Consider the following 16,372-nt stretch of genomic DNA (forward strand, 5'->3'; position numbering starts at 1 on the left):
TAAAGTACACACTAAGGACGACAAGTGTCAGAAATTCTACAACTTGAACAGGGGGGCAAAACTGATAGTTCTTGAAAGAGGTTAAGGCTTCCTCATAGAATCTGTAAAGCATTCCTACAAGGAAAGATCTGTTTGTATACGTGTAACAGCACACACCAATTTTGTACACTGAAGTAACATGCTGTGGCAGTGAAGAGGTAGAGAGATAGATTCTGTATGGACAAGCAGCTTGTGCATCCTGCATAGAGGTGGAGGGTCCCATTTTCTCTGGTCTCCAGCTCATTTGCCCTAGATAGAAACATAAGAGTCGGAAGGGACCTCCAGGGTCCAACCCCCTGCACAATACAGGGACTCACAACTACCTGCCTTCCCACAGTGACCCCAATTTCATGCCCAAATGATTCCCCACCATCACCCAAAATCTCCAGAATCCAGCCTGGCCTGGAAAAAATTCACCTGCCATCCCACAGTGGCAATCAGCAGTTCCCTGGGTATGCCAGGAAGGGCCACAAGACTGCAGTCCAGTTGCAGAGTTTGCTCCCTTGAGGATGGTACAGGAGGGAAGGGATCTGTTGTTTCCAGAGATACCTTATGGTACAGCCCATAGCTCAGTGACAGAGCACACCTTTGGCCCTGCGGAGGGCCCTACGTCCTATCTCTTATCTCCACTTAAATGCTCTCGGGTAGGAATGGCTGGGAAAGGACTTTTGAGCATTTGTGGAAAACGGGTCGGATAGTTCCGATCCATCTTGTTGAACTGGGCAGTGCGAGGGCTTGCTTCTTCCCGCCAACGTCAAATGTTTTCGTTCTTCGAGCACACAGCATGGTCAGGCGCTCCTGCGGACTTCAAACGGCTCCGCTCTTTGTTTTCCTCAATTAACGGCCAAGTTATTTTGCTCTGGCTCCTGGGTCATCCGCACCCATGCGCGCTCACATGCAAAAGGAGAGACACTCCCACGTATACGGTGAATGCCAACGGCTCAACCTACCAGAATGTTTTTCCTTACAGTGTCTGTGACTTGGCAGTTCTCGCTACGTGCCCCTTCCCTCAATAGATCACCTCTGAGATTTAGTTTGATTTGTTAGAAGTCTCTCACCCAAGGATCCTGCGCCAGCTGTACAGGCACCACCTCTAGTTCTGTGAGATGCAGGCGGGGGTGGGCAGAAGTGACAAGGGTAAAAAGCAAATGGGTCATCTCATTGAGCAAGTTGCCGCTGTGACAGGCAATGGCCCTCCCAGGTTTTTGGCCCTTTCCGACAGACTCCGGAAGAACTTGGGACTCGAAAGAGGCACGGAGAACGTAGCTGCCTCGTTCGCCATGGGCGTGCCAAGCACTGACTGTACCATTCAAGCTCCTGAACACAATTTGCTCCGGCTACAGCTCATGACTGTGGAACTGCACGTTCCTGTTCTGCCACATATGCACCGTAACTGCCCGCTGAATTACTGGAGCTGTCAAAAGATCTCACGGATAAAAATACATGCTGGGTCTATGATTCGGGGCCATGGAACAAAAGCCCCTGGGAACGCTCCTCGCCTTCCCCTTAAGCAAGTCATTCGAACGCTAATGGAAGAAGAAAGTCATGTTTTCCTTTAGAAAAACACTGCCCAAAATGGTTTTAGAAGTATTTAATAACTGGCAGTTTAGGTGGATTTCACAATTCGTATGCGTCATAAATACTATATGCTTATTTGTTCTACTAGAATTACCAGTATTCCGCAGGCAGGGAAATGGAAGGATAAGGGATAGCCGTTAGGTACATAGTATCGTTATGCAGTTAACAATCTTGGTGAAATGTTTTGGCAGCAATGTACAGTGAAATAGGTGAGTGCACGGAGTTGCTTCTTCAAATAACCCTGTTCCGCGGACAGTGTATTTTTAAAAAAGAGTGCAGTGGTCAGGGGGACCATAAACCTTTTATGTGCCACCCCTCAAGTCCATACTAAACAGCACTTCTGAGGATGTGCAAAGACCTGATATGCAGGATGAGATGGCATAACAGCTGGAAGGCATGTGCTTACTTGGAAATTTGTCCTATAACACAGGGGCAGTCAACCTGTGGTCCTCCAGATGTCCATGGACTACAATTCCCATGAGCCCCTGCCAGCGAACGCTCATGGCACAGGCTCATGGATATTGTAGTCCATGGACATCTGGAGGACCACAGGTTGACTACCACTGCTATAACATTCAATGCGGCTTCCTCCTAAATGAGCACAGAATAGCTGCCTTGGAAGCTAATTTCTCCAGATTTACCTTAGTCATCTTTACCACATCTCTTTAGCGATCATGTGACAATGGAAGGAGGCTTTTGACTACAGATGGATCTTCATCATTCCTATTTCAGCTAGCTTAATTGCCCCTTGAATGCACACAAGCAAGATACAGATGATACATAAGAACTTAAATCTTGGTCAAAGCAGCAGGGCTTCAGGGACCACAATGCTGTGAAAAAACGTGGTTGATTCAGACCCTCCCCAAATTGTCTCTCTTCCTTGTTTTTATGTCCAGTAATATTTTTTGACGGGGGGAGGCAACAGCAGATAACAGCACCTGTTTTCTGCTTAGTGGTACTGACTCATACAATGTGCATCTCCTTGGTCAAATCTTCTGCAAAGCCATGGACTCCGCCACGGGGCTGTCCCTGCAGTCAGGATGTGCCTGTCCTAGACGCCTGCCTTGCTAGTCCTTCAGGTCCTTGTTCCTTGCCAGTCCAAGGACTAATTCCTAAAAGCGAGTCTTCTCGTGAAATTCTACACGGGGCTCCTTAAAACCTTTCCCCCTTTTTCTAACTACCCTACCTTGGCCTTCCCAAGGATACCCAGATGCTCCAAATACCCAATAGCGCTGGAGCTTCTTGACCAACAAGATTTTTTTCCCCTTCTCAGTGAAGTAAACAATAGGATAGGGAAGGATGCCCTTACCAAGGCTGTATGGAACAAGTGCAGACAAAATCAAAGGAAGAACAAGCTTGAACCAATGGCTAGAACGTTCTTCCCCATCATTATTCCAGGTGAACCCCCTTGTAAAAGATGTCGAATGACTGCATTTCATGGGCTTTGGTGGATTCCCAACGGATGGGAACACACTGCTGCTTGACAACTCGTCTCTGAAAACAGGTGTGAACCCACTGCCAATGTGCAAGTTCTGGATAACTTACAGTTCTTTCCTTGTTCTGTCCCCTCCCCTCCCCCTCCCCTTGTTCTGCCTCCTCCAATAACAAAAAAAAAGCACCCCAGAACACTCACCCTACCTTACTAAAGTAAAATGGATTGTAAAGGACAGCTTAATTGGGTTTTAATTTGAAAATCAAGCCCGTCTTCGGACAATTCTTGGGATGCAGATGACACCTTTGGCTTTCGCAGCCTGGCAGTGTTGCTTTCAGACATAAAAGACCGGAGAAGGTGGCTCGTCCAGACCTACAAAAAGCCATCAAACAGGACAAGATTGGTGACCGAGGGTTACAGGTCTCCAGGGGGTGTTCTGCATCTGTTTTCATTCATCCCTGTCGTGACAAACTTCTGCTGAGCATACAACCGGGCAGGTAGATGTGTCTGTCCATCAAACAACCTGCAGTCCCCTGTCGTGCCCGTCTAGCTGCACTTTCAGTTTGTGAAGTTCTTCGATCTCTCGGTTGTGACGCTCCGTCTTGTGGCGGACCAGCGACCGGTAGAAGTGGATGGTGAAGACGACAAAGATGATCCCCACGGGGACCATGATCATGGTGGAGATGAGGGCCGCCTGCCAGCCCGTGTGGCTGCTCGGCTTTTGGACGACCGTGGTGTCGTTCTTCAAAACGGAGTCCACCGGCAGGAATTTGATCCAGCAGAGGAGGACGACCTCGGCGAGGAAGAGGAGGATCCCCAGGACAGTGGAGAAGCCCCACGCCAACTCGATGTAAGGATGCATGCGCTCGTGGGGAGACTCGCTGATGGAGTTCAGGTTGTGGATGTTACTTACCGCTTCCACGTTGGGCAGGATGCAAGTGCTGATGAGAAGGGCGAAGAGATGGACGGCCACCAAGATGGTGGTGCAGGCGCTGAAGGCGATCAGCAGCATCTGAGGGTACTGGTACTGCATCTCCAGCTGGACTTCAACCATGGCCACCTGAAAAGCATCAACACCTCCTGTTGAATATTTGCTTGCCACCCTGAAAATGGGCTTGCTGGGATTGCTAATGTAGGACCACGCCCTAGGTGAGAAACAAAGCTTTCCGGATAGGCGATCAGGCAGAACAGTACATCATGTTATGCTCCGGCATTGTTTTGGGGATTTTTTTTTTTTAAAGGTGAATGCACACACTTGGACTGTGATTTAAGAGCAGCTCGCAGGGGAAGAGGGCTTTCTAGTCATTTCCTGCCATGTCGTTTTCTCGCCAAAAATCCTCTCCCCCAAGCCGTGTGTCCCACAGGTAGGGAAAACTTACAAGGATCAAAAAGGCCTCTTTTTTTTTTTAAGATGTGTGAGTGTATTATGGAGTGAATCAGAAACACACCCACCGTTTTGAAAACACTCTGAAGCAGGGCTTGAGACTCCAGTCAAGATGAACAGCCCAGATATATAAAGAAAGGGAGTCCTCAAGCTAAACAACCCTTAAGCTACTCATTGCCTTAAGAGAATTTCTTTTTGTTAAAGAAGCAGGATTTCAGCCTTTAAAAACTCTAGCAATTTCTAGAGCCTAGGAAGCGGTGGGTGGCAGGGAATTCCTAAACTGGAAACTAAGTGTCTCTAAAAAGTGGTATATTTTAGTGAAGGCAAATCTTCCTAACCAGTTAAAAGTTGAGAGACGTTAATAGAATCCCAAAGAATGGATGAAATAAACCGGGAAACTGCTGTTCTATGGCCACACTTGGACATCACAGTAAACCTTGCAGTGTCTTTGACAGGAACAAAGGTAGCTTGGCTCAAAGGTTCCCTCCTGTGCTTGGAATTTGACTGAAAGCTTCCAGGCTTTCCTAAGCCTTGAACTGAGCTCCAGTTAACAGGCTCCCTGGATAAAATATGCCAACCGGCAGCAACCTACATGGTGCCACCAGGACTCCTCAAAAAGGAAACAGTTCCCCATCCTTACATCAGCACCGTGCAAAGACTCCCCAGATGTCAATGCCTACCGCAAACACATCTTCAGGCTACCCTATTTCCGATCTGATGCAGACCAAAGATTAGGGGAGACGCTCACTTCTGGTCTGAACAAACAGGGAGAATTTATTTTCTGTGGTTTCTTGAAGCGGCTCGCAGAAGGACTCCTTCCTGGCAGCTCACGGCTTCCTGGAATGCCACATTGGTCAATACACCCCAACATAAAGGTGCAGCATTCTCCATTCCGCAGTGATGACATCTCTGTCCATGGCACATGCGGGCTATAGGACTTCCCAGAACATCAGCTTCAACAAAGCAACACATTAGGCTTGATGTAAGCCACACAGGGGGATGTCCGATTGAAACTGAATTTTAAAGTTGTGTTGGCAAGGCGAAGAGATTCCCTTGGGAATCTGCATGGGCTCGTTGCCTTGTTTATGCTGGAAATGAGGGACAGAGAACACGCCTATACAGGGCGGGGGAGGGGGGCAGAGCTAGCAAGGTGGTCAGGTCAAATCCTTCAGTCTCCTTTCCTTGCTTGATCTGCTGCTGTGTCTGTCTACACTACTTTCAGGCACTCTCCTCCCACTAGCCTCCAAGAGGGAAAAACCTTCCTTCCCCAGCTGTTTCCTTAAACTGTAATGCTCTGGGGGAGGAGTGTTACACGGCCAGTTCTGGAAGCCCATGTGTCCTCTGGGGCCATTTTCAATCAGGGAAATGACATGGGAATGAAGGCTGAAGCCTTTTTCCCACATCCACCATGGGATCAATCTCAGTTGGGCACTGTGTGTGCTAGAATGGAAGAGAACATGCAATTCATGTTTGACTGTTGCACAGGGTGGGTGGCCTATTTTGAAGCTTTCTGTATTTCGTAATGTGTGAATCAGTTTCTCACCCTCACTGGATGGGGTAAATATGGAGGACAGGGGACCTGAATGTGGAGAATTCGCACTACCTCCCTGGAGAAAGACAGAGAAAGGTCGTAAGGCCTACTGCTTTACTCTTATCACTGTCTACTTTTCACCGGTTTTCCCTTCCCACCCTGTGCCCATCCAGCTTGGCACAGTGGTTACGAGAGCTGAATTCTAATCTGGTGAGTTAGGTTTGATTCTCCACACGCAAGCAGCTGGGTGACTGCGCTTGCCACAGCCCCGATAAAGCTGTTCTGACCGGGCAGTAATATCAGGGCTCTCTCAGCCTCACCCATCTCACATAGTGCCTGTTGTAGGGAGAGGAAGTGAAGGTGATTGTAAGCCGCTTTGAGACTCCTTGTGGTAGAGAAAAGCAGTATATAAGAACCAACTCTTCTTCTGATCTAGGGAAGATGAACTGCTAAAGGAGAGATTTGCACAGAAAAACAGTGTTGTAGGACTAATATCTCTCATCTGGCCCATTCAGGGTTTTGACTTTCTTCTTCTTAGTCGCATACCAGCCAAACAGCAGCTGCAGACACTTCTAGAAAGAGTGGGAAAGCTGGAGGGGATCACAGGTAAGCTTTCTACATTCGAGGGCGATATGCCCAGCAGCATCGAAAAAGAGAGGTGCACAGACCTCTCAATCAGACTTCCTCAATCTTTTTACTGTTGAGAAACCCCTGAAACATTCTTCAGGTTTTGTGAACCCCCAGAAGTGGTGCAATGGTGCAGAATATGGTTGGGAAGTATTGCTGTGGACATGCCCAGCCAAGGCCCCTCCCCTCCCCACCCCACCCCACCCAAGCCCATCACTGGCCATTTTGGGAAGGGTGAGTGGCTCGACATATATGGTCACATCACCCGATAAAGGTTTAACAATTTAAGAAATATATAAATATACATTAATTAACGCCCACCCGTTCAGAAAACCCTTGCAGGGCTTTTAAGAAACCCCAGGATTTCACGACACTGTGATCGAGAAAGCCTGCCTCCAGCAGAAGACGGTGACTAAGCGACTGAAAAAACATACCATGGCAAATCCAGAGAGCAATGCAGAGGTCCTGCTGGAGGCTTTCAGTTTGGCTCGACTCAGGTAGAGCTTCCGCCAGGAGAGAGCCTGAACGGAATGGTGGTTGGAAGTAACCAGTTCCAGGTAGCTGCGTCGGACCCAATCCCGGTAGTCCATACCTTTGGCGGCAGGCTCAGAACAGCAGGCAGAGGCAGGAGGGTCTGCGGGGACATTCAACTCGGTACTCATGGTGAATGATAAGCTGCAGGGAAGAGTTAAGGAAAGCCAGCTTTTAGAGACGGTCCGGCCTAGTTTTATCCCACCCATTGGTATTTGTGTCCTAAAGCGCAGAATCTGTCTGCCAAAATTAACAATATATAAACACAGGGGTAGTCAAACTGCAGCCCTGCAGATGTCCATGGACTACAATTCCCATGAGCCCCTGCCAGCATTTCCTACAGGGGCTCATGGGAATTGTAGTCCACGGACATCTGGAGGGCCGCAGTTTGACTACCCCTGTATAAACATCTCTGGAAAGGTAAGTCATATTCTCAGAATGTATTTTTATAAGTAGCTGGCAATCCTTTTTTCCCCTCTCTGCTGGAATAACAACAAGCTGGATGAGCAAGGGCAGAATAAAACGTTATGCCATATTTAATTATCACCGGTACAGAAGAGGGCAACCAAGACGATTGGGGGTTAAAGGCCTTCCGTATGAGGAAAGGCGGAAGAATCTGGGACTTTTTCGATGGCTGCTAGCCATAGTGACTGGCAGGAACTTTCACGTTCAGAGGCATTAATCCCCTGGATTCCAGAGCCAAGTGGCAACATCAGGAGAAGGTTTCAGCCTCTGTGCCCTGTTGTTGGCCACCCAGAGGAACAGGTGAGTCAATGTGTGAGACAGGATGCTGGTCTAGCAGAGCTCCTCTTATTTATTTATTTAATTTATATACCGCCCTCCCTGAAGGCTCAGAGCGGTTTACAGGAAACAGGAAAAAGATACAGATAACTGTATCAGTATGACAATATTAGGTGCTTTGTGGATTTATTCGTGTTCTATCTTGATCACAGTATAGCTTGCTAAACTGCAGACTACTCATCTAAGCCGTCTGAAGACCTGGAAACCGGGACAGAAGACAGACTTTAGCTCTTTCAGATTGCTGGAGGAGAGAACTGACATTTCTGACCTCACTGTAACAAATGCCTTCAAACTCTTTTTCTCTCTGGCTCAGGAGGGACCCCAGGACCATTCTTTAACTAAGTCTTTGGTGCTCTGCTCAGATCCTTCAGGAAATGGCAGGGACTGAACCTGACATCTGCAGCAGGAAAAGGAGGTGCTTGGTCACTGAACCACAACCCCACCTCTTCTGTACCTCTTCTTCTTTTTATTGTTCTCCAGGCAGTCATCCATGTCAAATACACTCTGTTTCTGCCAGAGCTACCCCTAAAAGATATGCAAACGTGGCTGCACATGGAAAAGCGCTATTTGCATTATTTATTTTTAAAGGCACAATGTTCAGGAGAGTTCCCAGTAGGAGAGAGAGAGAGAACATGCAGGTTTGTTGAGAACAGAACTCCAGTCTCATTCATCCTCCTTGCTTCTCCACTCCAGGTTGGGAACCCCCACATTTCCTACAGGTAATCAATCTGATGATAGCACAAAGGAGTTTGACTTTCATTAACTGCCCAGTCCAGAGCTTAAAATTTTGAAAATGGAGCTTCTGAAATTGCCCATTTCTGTTACTAACCTTCAAAACCAACACCTTCTCCCAATCTAGACCAGCTTTTGATTCTGGGATATATATGTATATTTAAATTATGTATCACCTGCCTTTCTCACTGAGACTCAAGGCAGGTAGCACAGTAAAAGCAATGCAATCAGTATCATGCGGAGCCAGAAGAGACCCCCAAGGGCCACCCAGTCCAGCCCCCCACCTTCTCAGGGACTTGAAAAGCACACACAGGGGCTCATCCAATCTCCTCATAAAAAATTTCCAATGGAGACACAGTCAAATAGCATAATAGCTTGAGACATGGCTAGGGTTATAAAAAATAAAAATACGTCAAACAATGCAGAAAATGGAACTACAGAATCAGAACACAAAGCAGTCAGAACTGCACGGGACCTGCGGAGCGGAGATTACAGCCCCAATTTTCCCTTTATAAAAAGCATTTTCCTGAGCCGTTCTGTTATATTTAGCCCTATCCCCTTTGTAAAAACACCCTCCTGAACAATTTTGTTTTACAGCGTTTGTGGAACGAGGGAAACGGGGGAGACTTCCTGATTACTTCAGCCTGTTCCACAACATATGCTAGCTGCGTCCACGGTTGCTTGTGTGTGGCTGCAGTTTATGGTGGCTACATTTCTTGCTTTGATTTATCCATTCCATATCATTGTGTTGGTTACAGGCCTGTTCTTTTCCCCTTTCTACTTATTCATTTTATTAGCTTCACTTATATACCCCACACCTTTGATCCCAGAGGGGGCCCAGAGGGGCTTACACTGATCTTCCATCTGAAGAAGTGAGCTTTCGTTCATGAAAGCTTAGGCTGGAATAACATTTTATCGGCCTTTGAAGGTGCCACGAGCCTACACTTCATTTTGGCATGGTGCATCAAACAATACTTTGCACAGAGAGTACATTCAGCCCTGAAACCTCTGGCAAATGGATTTAATAGGGTGCCCCTATTATTACGACAGGAGGAGTCAAAATTGCCTCTTTTGTATCTTGCATCCTTTCTCGTTGGGCCAAGAAGAGCTGGGTCAGGACGGGATGGTGAGTGATTCAGCGAAGCAGATTTCTAAATCAACCATACAGTAAAATCTAAAATATATTGCCAGACTCCCTCAGTCACAAGAACATATACTAGGAGTGCTTCGCATGTGACCTTACAACGTAAGGCACGCTTGTTTTGTTGTATGTGGATCGAGCCACTTTCTCGACAGTACCGTAAGTAGTCCTGAAATACAAAATGGCTACCTCAGCCCCAGGGTGATGGCACCTCCAACAGCTTGTGCCTGGCAAAAACATAGTAGTAGAAGAAGAAGAGTTGGTTCTTATATGCTGTTGTGGGGAGAGGAAAGGGAAGGCGATTCTGGTAGAGAAAAGCGGCATATTACTCTTCTTCTTCAATGGATCTAACAGCATTTTATTTTACTTTGCCAGATTCTTGGAGCCCCTCTCCCCAATTGTCTTTTGGTTTGTCCTGAGTCTTTAGAACAGGACATCGTATGTATCAAAATAGAACCCGTATGAACACTCAGACACACACACACACACACGTCACCACTGACCATGGCTTCCCCAGCCCATGAACACAACACAACAACGCAACATTAATGTCACATTTGTGTCACCATCATGCGGGACAGCTTATGGAGCAAGTTTTACGCTTTTCCCACCACTGAAAGGATTTTGCAAGGAGAAATCCTTGAATGGGCCCCTAGGAGGAGGATCCAAGCACCCATTCTTGAATCGCAGCTGCACTCAGCAATGCTACCCTTGTGGCCCTCCCTTTCCCAGAGCACGAAGAATCCATTTTACCTGGCGCAGGCCGGTCAGTTGCGGGAAGAAAAGTCACAGGACAACCTCACTGCAAATTATTAAACCCACCGGGAAATAAAACCTACCCTAATCTTGACAGCGTAGCCCCAGTCAACTTCAACCTGGCCGTAACTCTACGAGGCTTCTCTGGTGGGTGTTGCGCTGGCAGGCGCTTTCTGGCCGCAGCTCAGGTCAGCAAAGCGCTCTGTGAGCACCGGGAGGATGCTGGCTTTGATCTTGTTTGTCATCTTGGGCTTCAGGCTCAGCGGGAGGGAAAGCCTTAGATCTCAGCGGCTGGTTAGGCACGGTCAAAAGACTGTGAGCAATGGGGGATGGAAGAAAACATCCTAGCCTGCACACAGGCTCTCTCCTGTTCCCTCCTGAAACTAATTGCTTGGGATAGTTTTTCAAATATTTGCACTCCACTGACTCATTTCCAGAGTGGCTGAACCCCTGGGAGGATTGCAGACCCCACTAGTTCAAACAGAGATATTCTGCGCTGCATCTTTTACGTGATGCATGATACTGTCTTTCATTGCTTTCTAATTCAGTGTGATCCAGTGGCTTTTGTTTCGTTTGGCCGTCAACGGCGACCCCCTGGGGTTTTTGAGGCAAGAGGCAACTCACAATGCGGGTGTTCCTTGGTGGTCTACCTTCCAAATACCGGCCAGGGCTGAAACTGCTCAGCTTCCGAGATCGGGCAAGACTGGGCTCGCCTCTGCTATCCAGATGAGGGCCCAGCTGCATTATCCTTTTTAAAAACGTCTCTGTGCGGCCCAGTTTTATTGCATCATTAATTTTATGCACTTGCTGGTCTTCATCACATCGCTTTGTAATTGTGACCTGGATAGCTCAGGCGAGGCAGACCAGTTTACGACATCGATGGGAGATCAGCAAGGAAGTACAGGGCTGCTACACTGAGGTAGGCCATGGCTAACCCCCACCCCACCCCCAACATATCTTGCCTTGAAAACCCATGTCGGCTATGACTTGAAGGAAAAAGAAGGGTGGGGGGGGAAGCTATCTTGTGTCTTAATGAGCAAGGCAGACGATAAATGAAATAATTTACAAATTTAACATTTTTCCTTATTTATTTATTCTAATTGAACCAGTGGCAAAGTTTTTATATCTTGCCATGAGAAATCGTAAATGTATTAGGTCTTACTCTAAAACATGATCTTTGCTTTGTTTTCTCTAGCAGTGGATCCTTTTGCACTTTCCCTTCTTATATTGTACTTTTATATGCTATTAAAGGCTTGTTGTTGTTGTTATATTCTATTTTACCCAGAGTATTTAACACCTCCAAGCTTGAGATGTATTCAAATCTCAGTTGAATACCTCTCTTACCTGGAAATAAAAAAAATCACAGAAGGGCATTCATGTTTGTGATCTGTTCGGCTCTCCCCTCTGTGAATTTAGAGGGTCGGTATGAGAAAATCCCTAGAACTGAAGGAGTCTGTCTCTGCAATTCTGGAGACTGTCGGACATGTGTTATTTAGATGTCCATTTTGTATGTCGTCCAGAGCTAGTCTTATCTCCCCTTTACTCGGTAAGGCTGGTGCCAATTCAGAAAGAAAAAAACCCTCCTGTGGCAAAGGAAAGAGGCCCCTTTTAGGCAGGTTGCTAAATTTTATGCTATTGTATATAGAGCACACTCAAAGATAATCAGTGGTCAAAAATGGGATTCCATTATATGAAACGGATGTCAATGTATCAATACTGTTTTTATACTTTAAAATGTTCTATTCTGTTCATAATCAATGCATGAATATTATGCTCTAGCTAAAGGCTGCATTTTATGTCATATCCCACCTTTCTTCCCGAAGTGGCTTATATCAATCACTCCTCCATTTTATCTTCACAATAACCCTGTAAGGTAGGCTGCGAGTGCATGGCTGGCCCAGGATCACCCATCAAGCTTCCATGGCAGCATGGGGATGCAACAAACTTGCAACAAACCCAGATGCCAACTTTGCTGCCACATATATCCAGACAACACAATCACTGGACAAGCAATTGTACCATCTCAGCCTTATGCACTTGCTCATCTTCTAACATTGAATATACCATTAAATACAAACAATGACTTTCATTTCTTTACAGAAGACAAATAGGCCAACGGCTAAATGGTCACAAATATGACATCAAGAATGACAAAACTGAGAAACCTATAGGAGAGCATTTCAACCTCCCAGGGCACTCAGTAGGAGACCTCAAAGCAGCTGTTTCATTGCAAAGGAATTTCAGAAGGAGACTGGAATGGGAGACTGCTAAATTATTGTTACAACACTTCGAACACTACAAAATTGTTACAACACTTCGAACAATGGAACCCCCAGGGTTTAACAGAGATATCAGCTTCTTATCTCATTATACACACTAAGTCACTCAGTCCTCAGACCCAGAAATTAAACTTTTATTGGTCTAAAAAGTGCCAAAGTTAATTCTCACATCTGTTCCTTTATTAAATGTATGCCAATGTGCTGCTATTTACATGTCTTACCAAATGTGTTATTTATTGCTCACTTACTCCTGCATCTTAACTCTAATTAGATCTTCCTAGCAACTGCCCCCTATATCCAATATTTGAGGAAATCTGTTTCAATGTATTAAACATAATAGAAACGAGTTTGTTCTTATATGCTGCTTTTCTCTACCCGAAGGAGTCTCAAAGCAGCTTACATCTGCCTTCCCTTTCCTCTCCCCACAACAGACACCCTGTGAGGTGGGTGAGGCTGAGAGAGCCCTGATATCACTGCCTGGCCAGAACAGCTCTATGAAGGCTGTGACTAGCTCCTGGTCATCCAGCTGGCTGCATGTGGAGGAGCGGGGAATCAAACCCGGTTCGCCAGATTCGAAATCCATGCTCCTAACCACTAGCAGCAAACAGCGTTGCAACAAATCCACAGCATAACGATTAGATAGTGGTTTATCATTATTATTATCCGCTATTCCAGCAAGGCACCATCCAGCCTTCATCCCCCGGGCTGCATAGCTGTTGCAAGGCTGTTTACTCACTCACTACTAATTTACTCGCTCCTGACCTCCGCACCCTTGCGAGGCTTGCTCCACCGGCTGAGGAAGCGGGCACGCGCCTTGAATAAAACATGCCCGTCACGAATAAAAGATAAGAGAAAATAAGAGGCGGGAGCCCGCAGCGAGGGGGCGTCAATCCCACGCGGCCCCCCCCCACAGCCAAAAGTGGGCGGAGGACACGCCCTAAATCGCCCCTTGTGCATCCCTGAGCCCCCCTCCCCACGCTCTCGGGACCCCCATCCTAACCAGGCGCCGCCGCCTCCACTTACCCGGCCGGACAGCAGCAGCAACAGCAGCAGCAGCAGGCGGCGCTCCGTCCGGCCAGCGGTCCAAGAAGCGCCTCAGACGCCCGCCGCCTCCGCCGCTGCCAAGGCAACGCCAGGGCCCCGTCACGTGACCGCCCGGTCCGGCCGCAGGAGCGGGCGCGGCCCCGTCACGTGACGCGCGGACCGCGGCGACGCCTCTGCTCGCTTCTGAGTCTGCAGGGGGAAAAGGAGGGTCGCGCTTCCTTGGCGTCGGTCGCAGAGAAGCAACCTCTGCAAGGTTTTCTGAAGGCGGCTCTTTTCACAGGAGAATGTTACTAGATGCCAGGGGGGTGGGCCGGGTTGGTCTGAAGCAGCAGGACTAATTTAGCGTCCGGGCAGGTTTGAGTTAAGGCGCGAGCTTCCTCAGAAACAATAGCAGGTCAGCAATTGAATATCAGTCAACACCAGAGCCTGTATACAATGCCAGTCAAGACAATATCAAATAGTGTCTACGACACTAATTAATCGATACTAGATAATGTATACAATTTCAATTAATCATTACAATACAATGTCAATACCAGATTCTGTATACAATGTCAGTTAATCAACACAATGCACAATCAACACCAGAGACTGTATGCAACGTCAATCAGTACAATATTAAATACTGTATTCAGCGTCAATCGATACTAATGTGTGCAATTTCAATCACTACAATAGCAATCAATACCACATCCTGTGTACAATGTCAGTTAATCAATACAATATCAATCAATACCGAATACTGTATACAATGTCAATCACTACAATACGATATCAATTCCAGATACTGTGTACAATGTCAATCACTACAATGCAATATCAATCAATACCAGATACTGTGTACAATATCAATCACTACAATCTCAATCTCAATATTGGACATTGTATCTGAGGAAACATGAGTGCACACGAAAGCTCACACTCTGAATCAAACTTTGTTGGTCTTAAAGGTGCCCCTGACTCTAGATTGGTTTAGTATAATGACTTCAACGTGTGTATTCAAATGAGTAGCCGTGTTGGTCTATACGTATGTAGTATGGATATATTGTTTTACATGTTGTATTCTGCTGCTACCTGCCGAGCCAACTGAGAAGGGCAGGCTATAAAAAAAATAAAGTATTAGACCAACTTGGGAGTGGGGCAGCTTAGAAATCTGGAAATATATAAATAATATTATATAATTCACTTATGTAGTATCCTTGCCCTTCTACCTCAGCCCTTCATGTGGGACACAGAATGTTAGAGCTTGATCTTTCCCCCTTAAATGTTTACATCCTGGAGAGACTCGGGAGATGGGATGCATTAGTCCAGAGGGCTAATGCATCCCATTAGACCCAGGGGGAGCTTTGGCCTCTGTGATGCCTTGCTTTTTTGCCTCCTGGGCTAAAAGCCACAAGCTAATCTTTTAAAACCATCTAAGCATCATGCCTGAAACAAATGCTGCTTACCTTGGGGGAGGGGAGTGCTGAGTTCTCCAATGGACCATGCTTGTGCAAGGTGACTGAACAAGGGGGACTGGGCAATTTCAGGGATTCCTGAAGAAAACAGCTTGGCATAGTGGTTAAGAGCAGCAGCAGCCTATAATCTGGAGAACTGGGGTTGTTTCCCCATTTATTTTCCATATGCAGCCAGCTGAGTAACCTTGGGCCAGTCACAGTTCACTCAGAGCTCTTTCAGCCCTACCTACCTCACAGTGCCTGTCATGAGGAGAGGAATGGCAGATGATTGTAAGCCACTTTGAGACTCTTTCAGGACTAAAACATATTGTACAAAAAAACAGCCCTTCAGATTGGAACAGATCCAAACAATCTGGTTTCAGGACTGGTTATAAGACTGAATTTGACTTGGTCACCTTGCTGAAATGCATGTGCCAGCAGATGGTCAGCGTGGTGTGATTTGAAACCATCAATCATGGTATCCTGGATTGCCTTTCGGGGTTGGGACTGGGAGGCACTGTCCCGTGGTGGGTTTGGACCTACTTCAAAGGTAGGTTTCGGAACGTGGTACTGGGGAACAGATGCCTCTGGGGCTTTCCAGGGTTCCATCTCATCCCCCATAATTTTCAACATCTATGTAAAGCTGCTGGGAGAGATCATTTGGTGATCTGGGCTAAGTTGCCACCAATCCACAGATGACCCTCAACTGTATCTCATGCTTCCAGCAGACGGCCAAGGAAGCTGAGGATACTATGAAAAGGTGCTGGGAGGCAGTTTTCGAACAACAGAGCGCTAACCAATTGAAACATAATCTCCCAACAAGATAGGATTCCCTGAAATAACCGTCTATGTATCGACTTCACAATTGTCACCGATAGTTAAAAAAAACAACTACCAGTATCGTTCTACCTTTTAAACAATATTTTTAATTTCAAGCTTAAGCCACTTTCCCATTTATACCATGATACATTTTAAGTCACTTTCACGATGTATATAATTTTCATATCTGACGCTTTGACTCTCAACAGCTTACCCCCCAAAAAATTCTCGTTAGTCTCTCA

At 46.7% G+C, this 16,372-nt stretch overlaps 1 protein-coding gene across 9 annotated transcripts; it reads right to left on the bottom strand.

Moving 5' to 3' along the window:
- Positions 1–1,614: 1,614 nt before the first annotated feature.
- On the bottom strand, positions 1,615–14,024 carry ORAI2 (ORAI calcium release-activated calcium modulator 2). 9 transcript variants are annotated; one of them, XM_077311495.1, is made up of 3 exons: positions 13,855–14,024; positions 7,184–7,266; positions 1,615–4,109 (listed from the first exon to the last, which is right to left on the bottom strand). In XM_077311495.1, exons 2-3 carry the CDS (start codon positions 7,235–7,237, stop codon positions 3,564–3,566), a joined length of 600 nt encoding a protein of 199 aa, XP_077167610.1. In that variant the 5' UTR covers positions 7,238–7,266; positions 13,855–14,024; the 3' UTR covers positions 1,615–3,563. The 9 variants fall into 9 exon arrangements, with proteins under 9 accessions (XP_077167610.1, XP_077167605.1, XP_077167609.1 ...); XM_077311490.1 differs by having other exon boundaries at positions 7,026–7,266; XM_077311494.1 differs by lacking the exon at positions 13,855–14,024 and adding an exon at positions 13,568–13,753 and having other exon boundaries at positions 7,026–7,266.
- Between the last annotated feature and the right edge of the window lie 2,348 nt (positions 14,025–16,372).

The sequence above is a fragment of the Paroedura picta genome, chromosome 15 (assembly GCF_049243985.1).
Source record: "Paroedura picta isolate Pp20150507F chromosome 15, Ppicta_v3.0, whole genome shotgun sequence".
In the NCBI taxonomy this organism is placed as follows: domain Eukaryota; kingdom Metazoa; phylum Chordata; class Lepidosauria; order Squamata; family Gekkonidae; genus Paroedura; species Paroedura picta.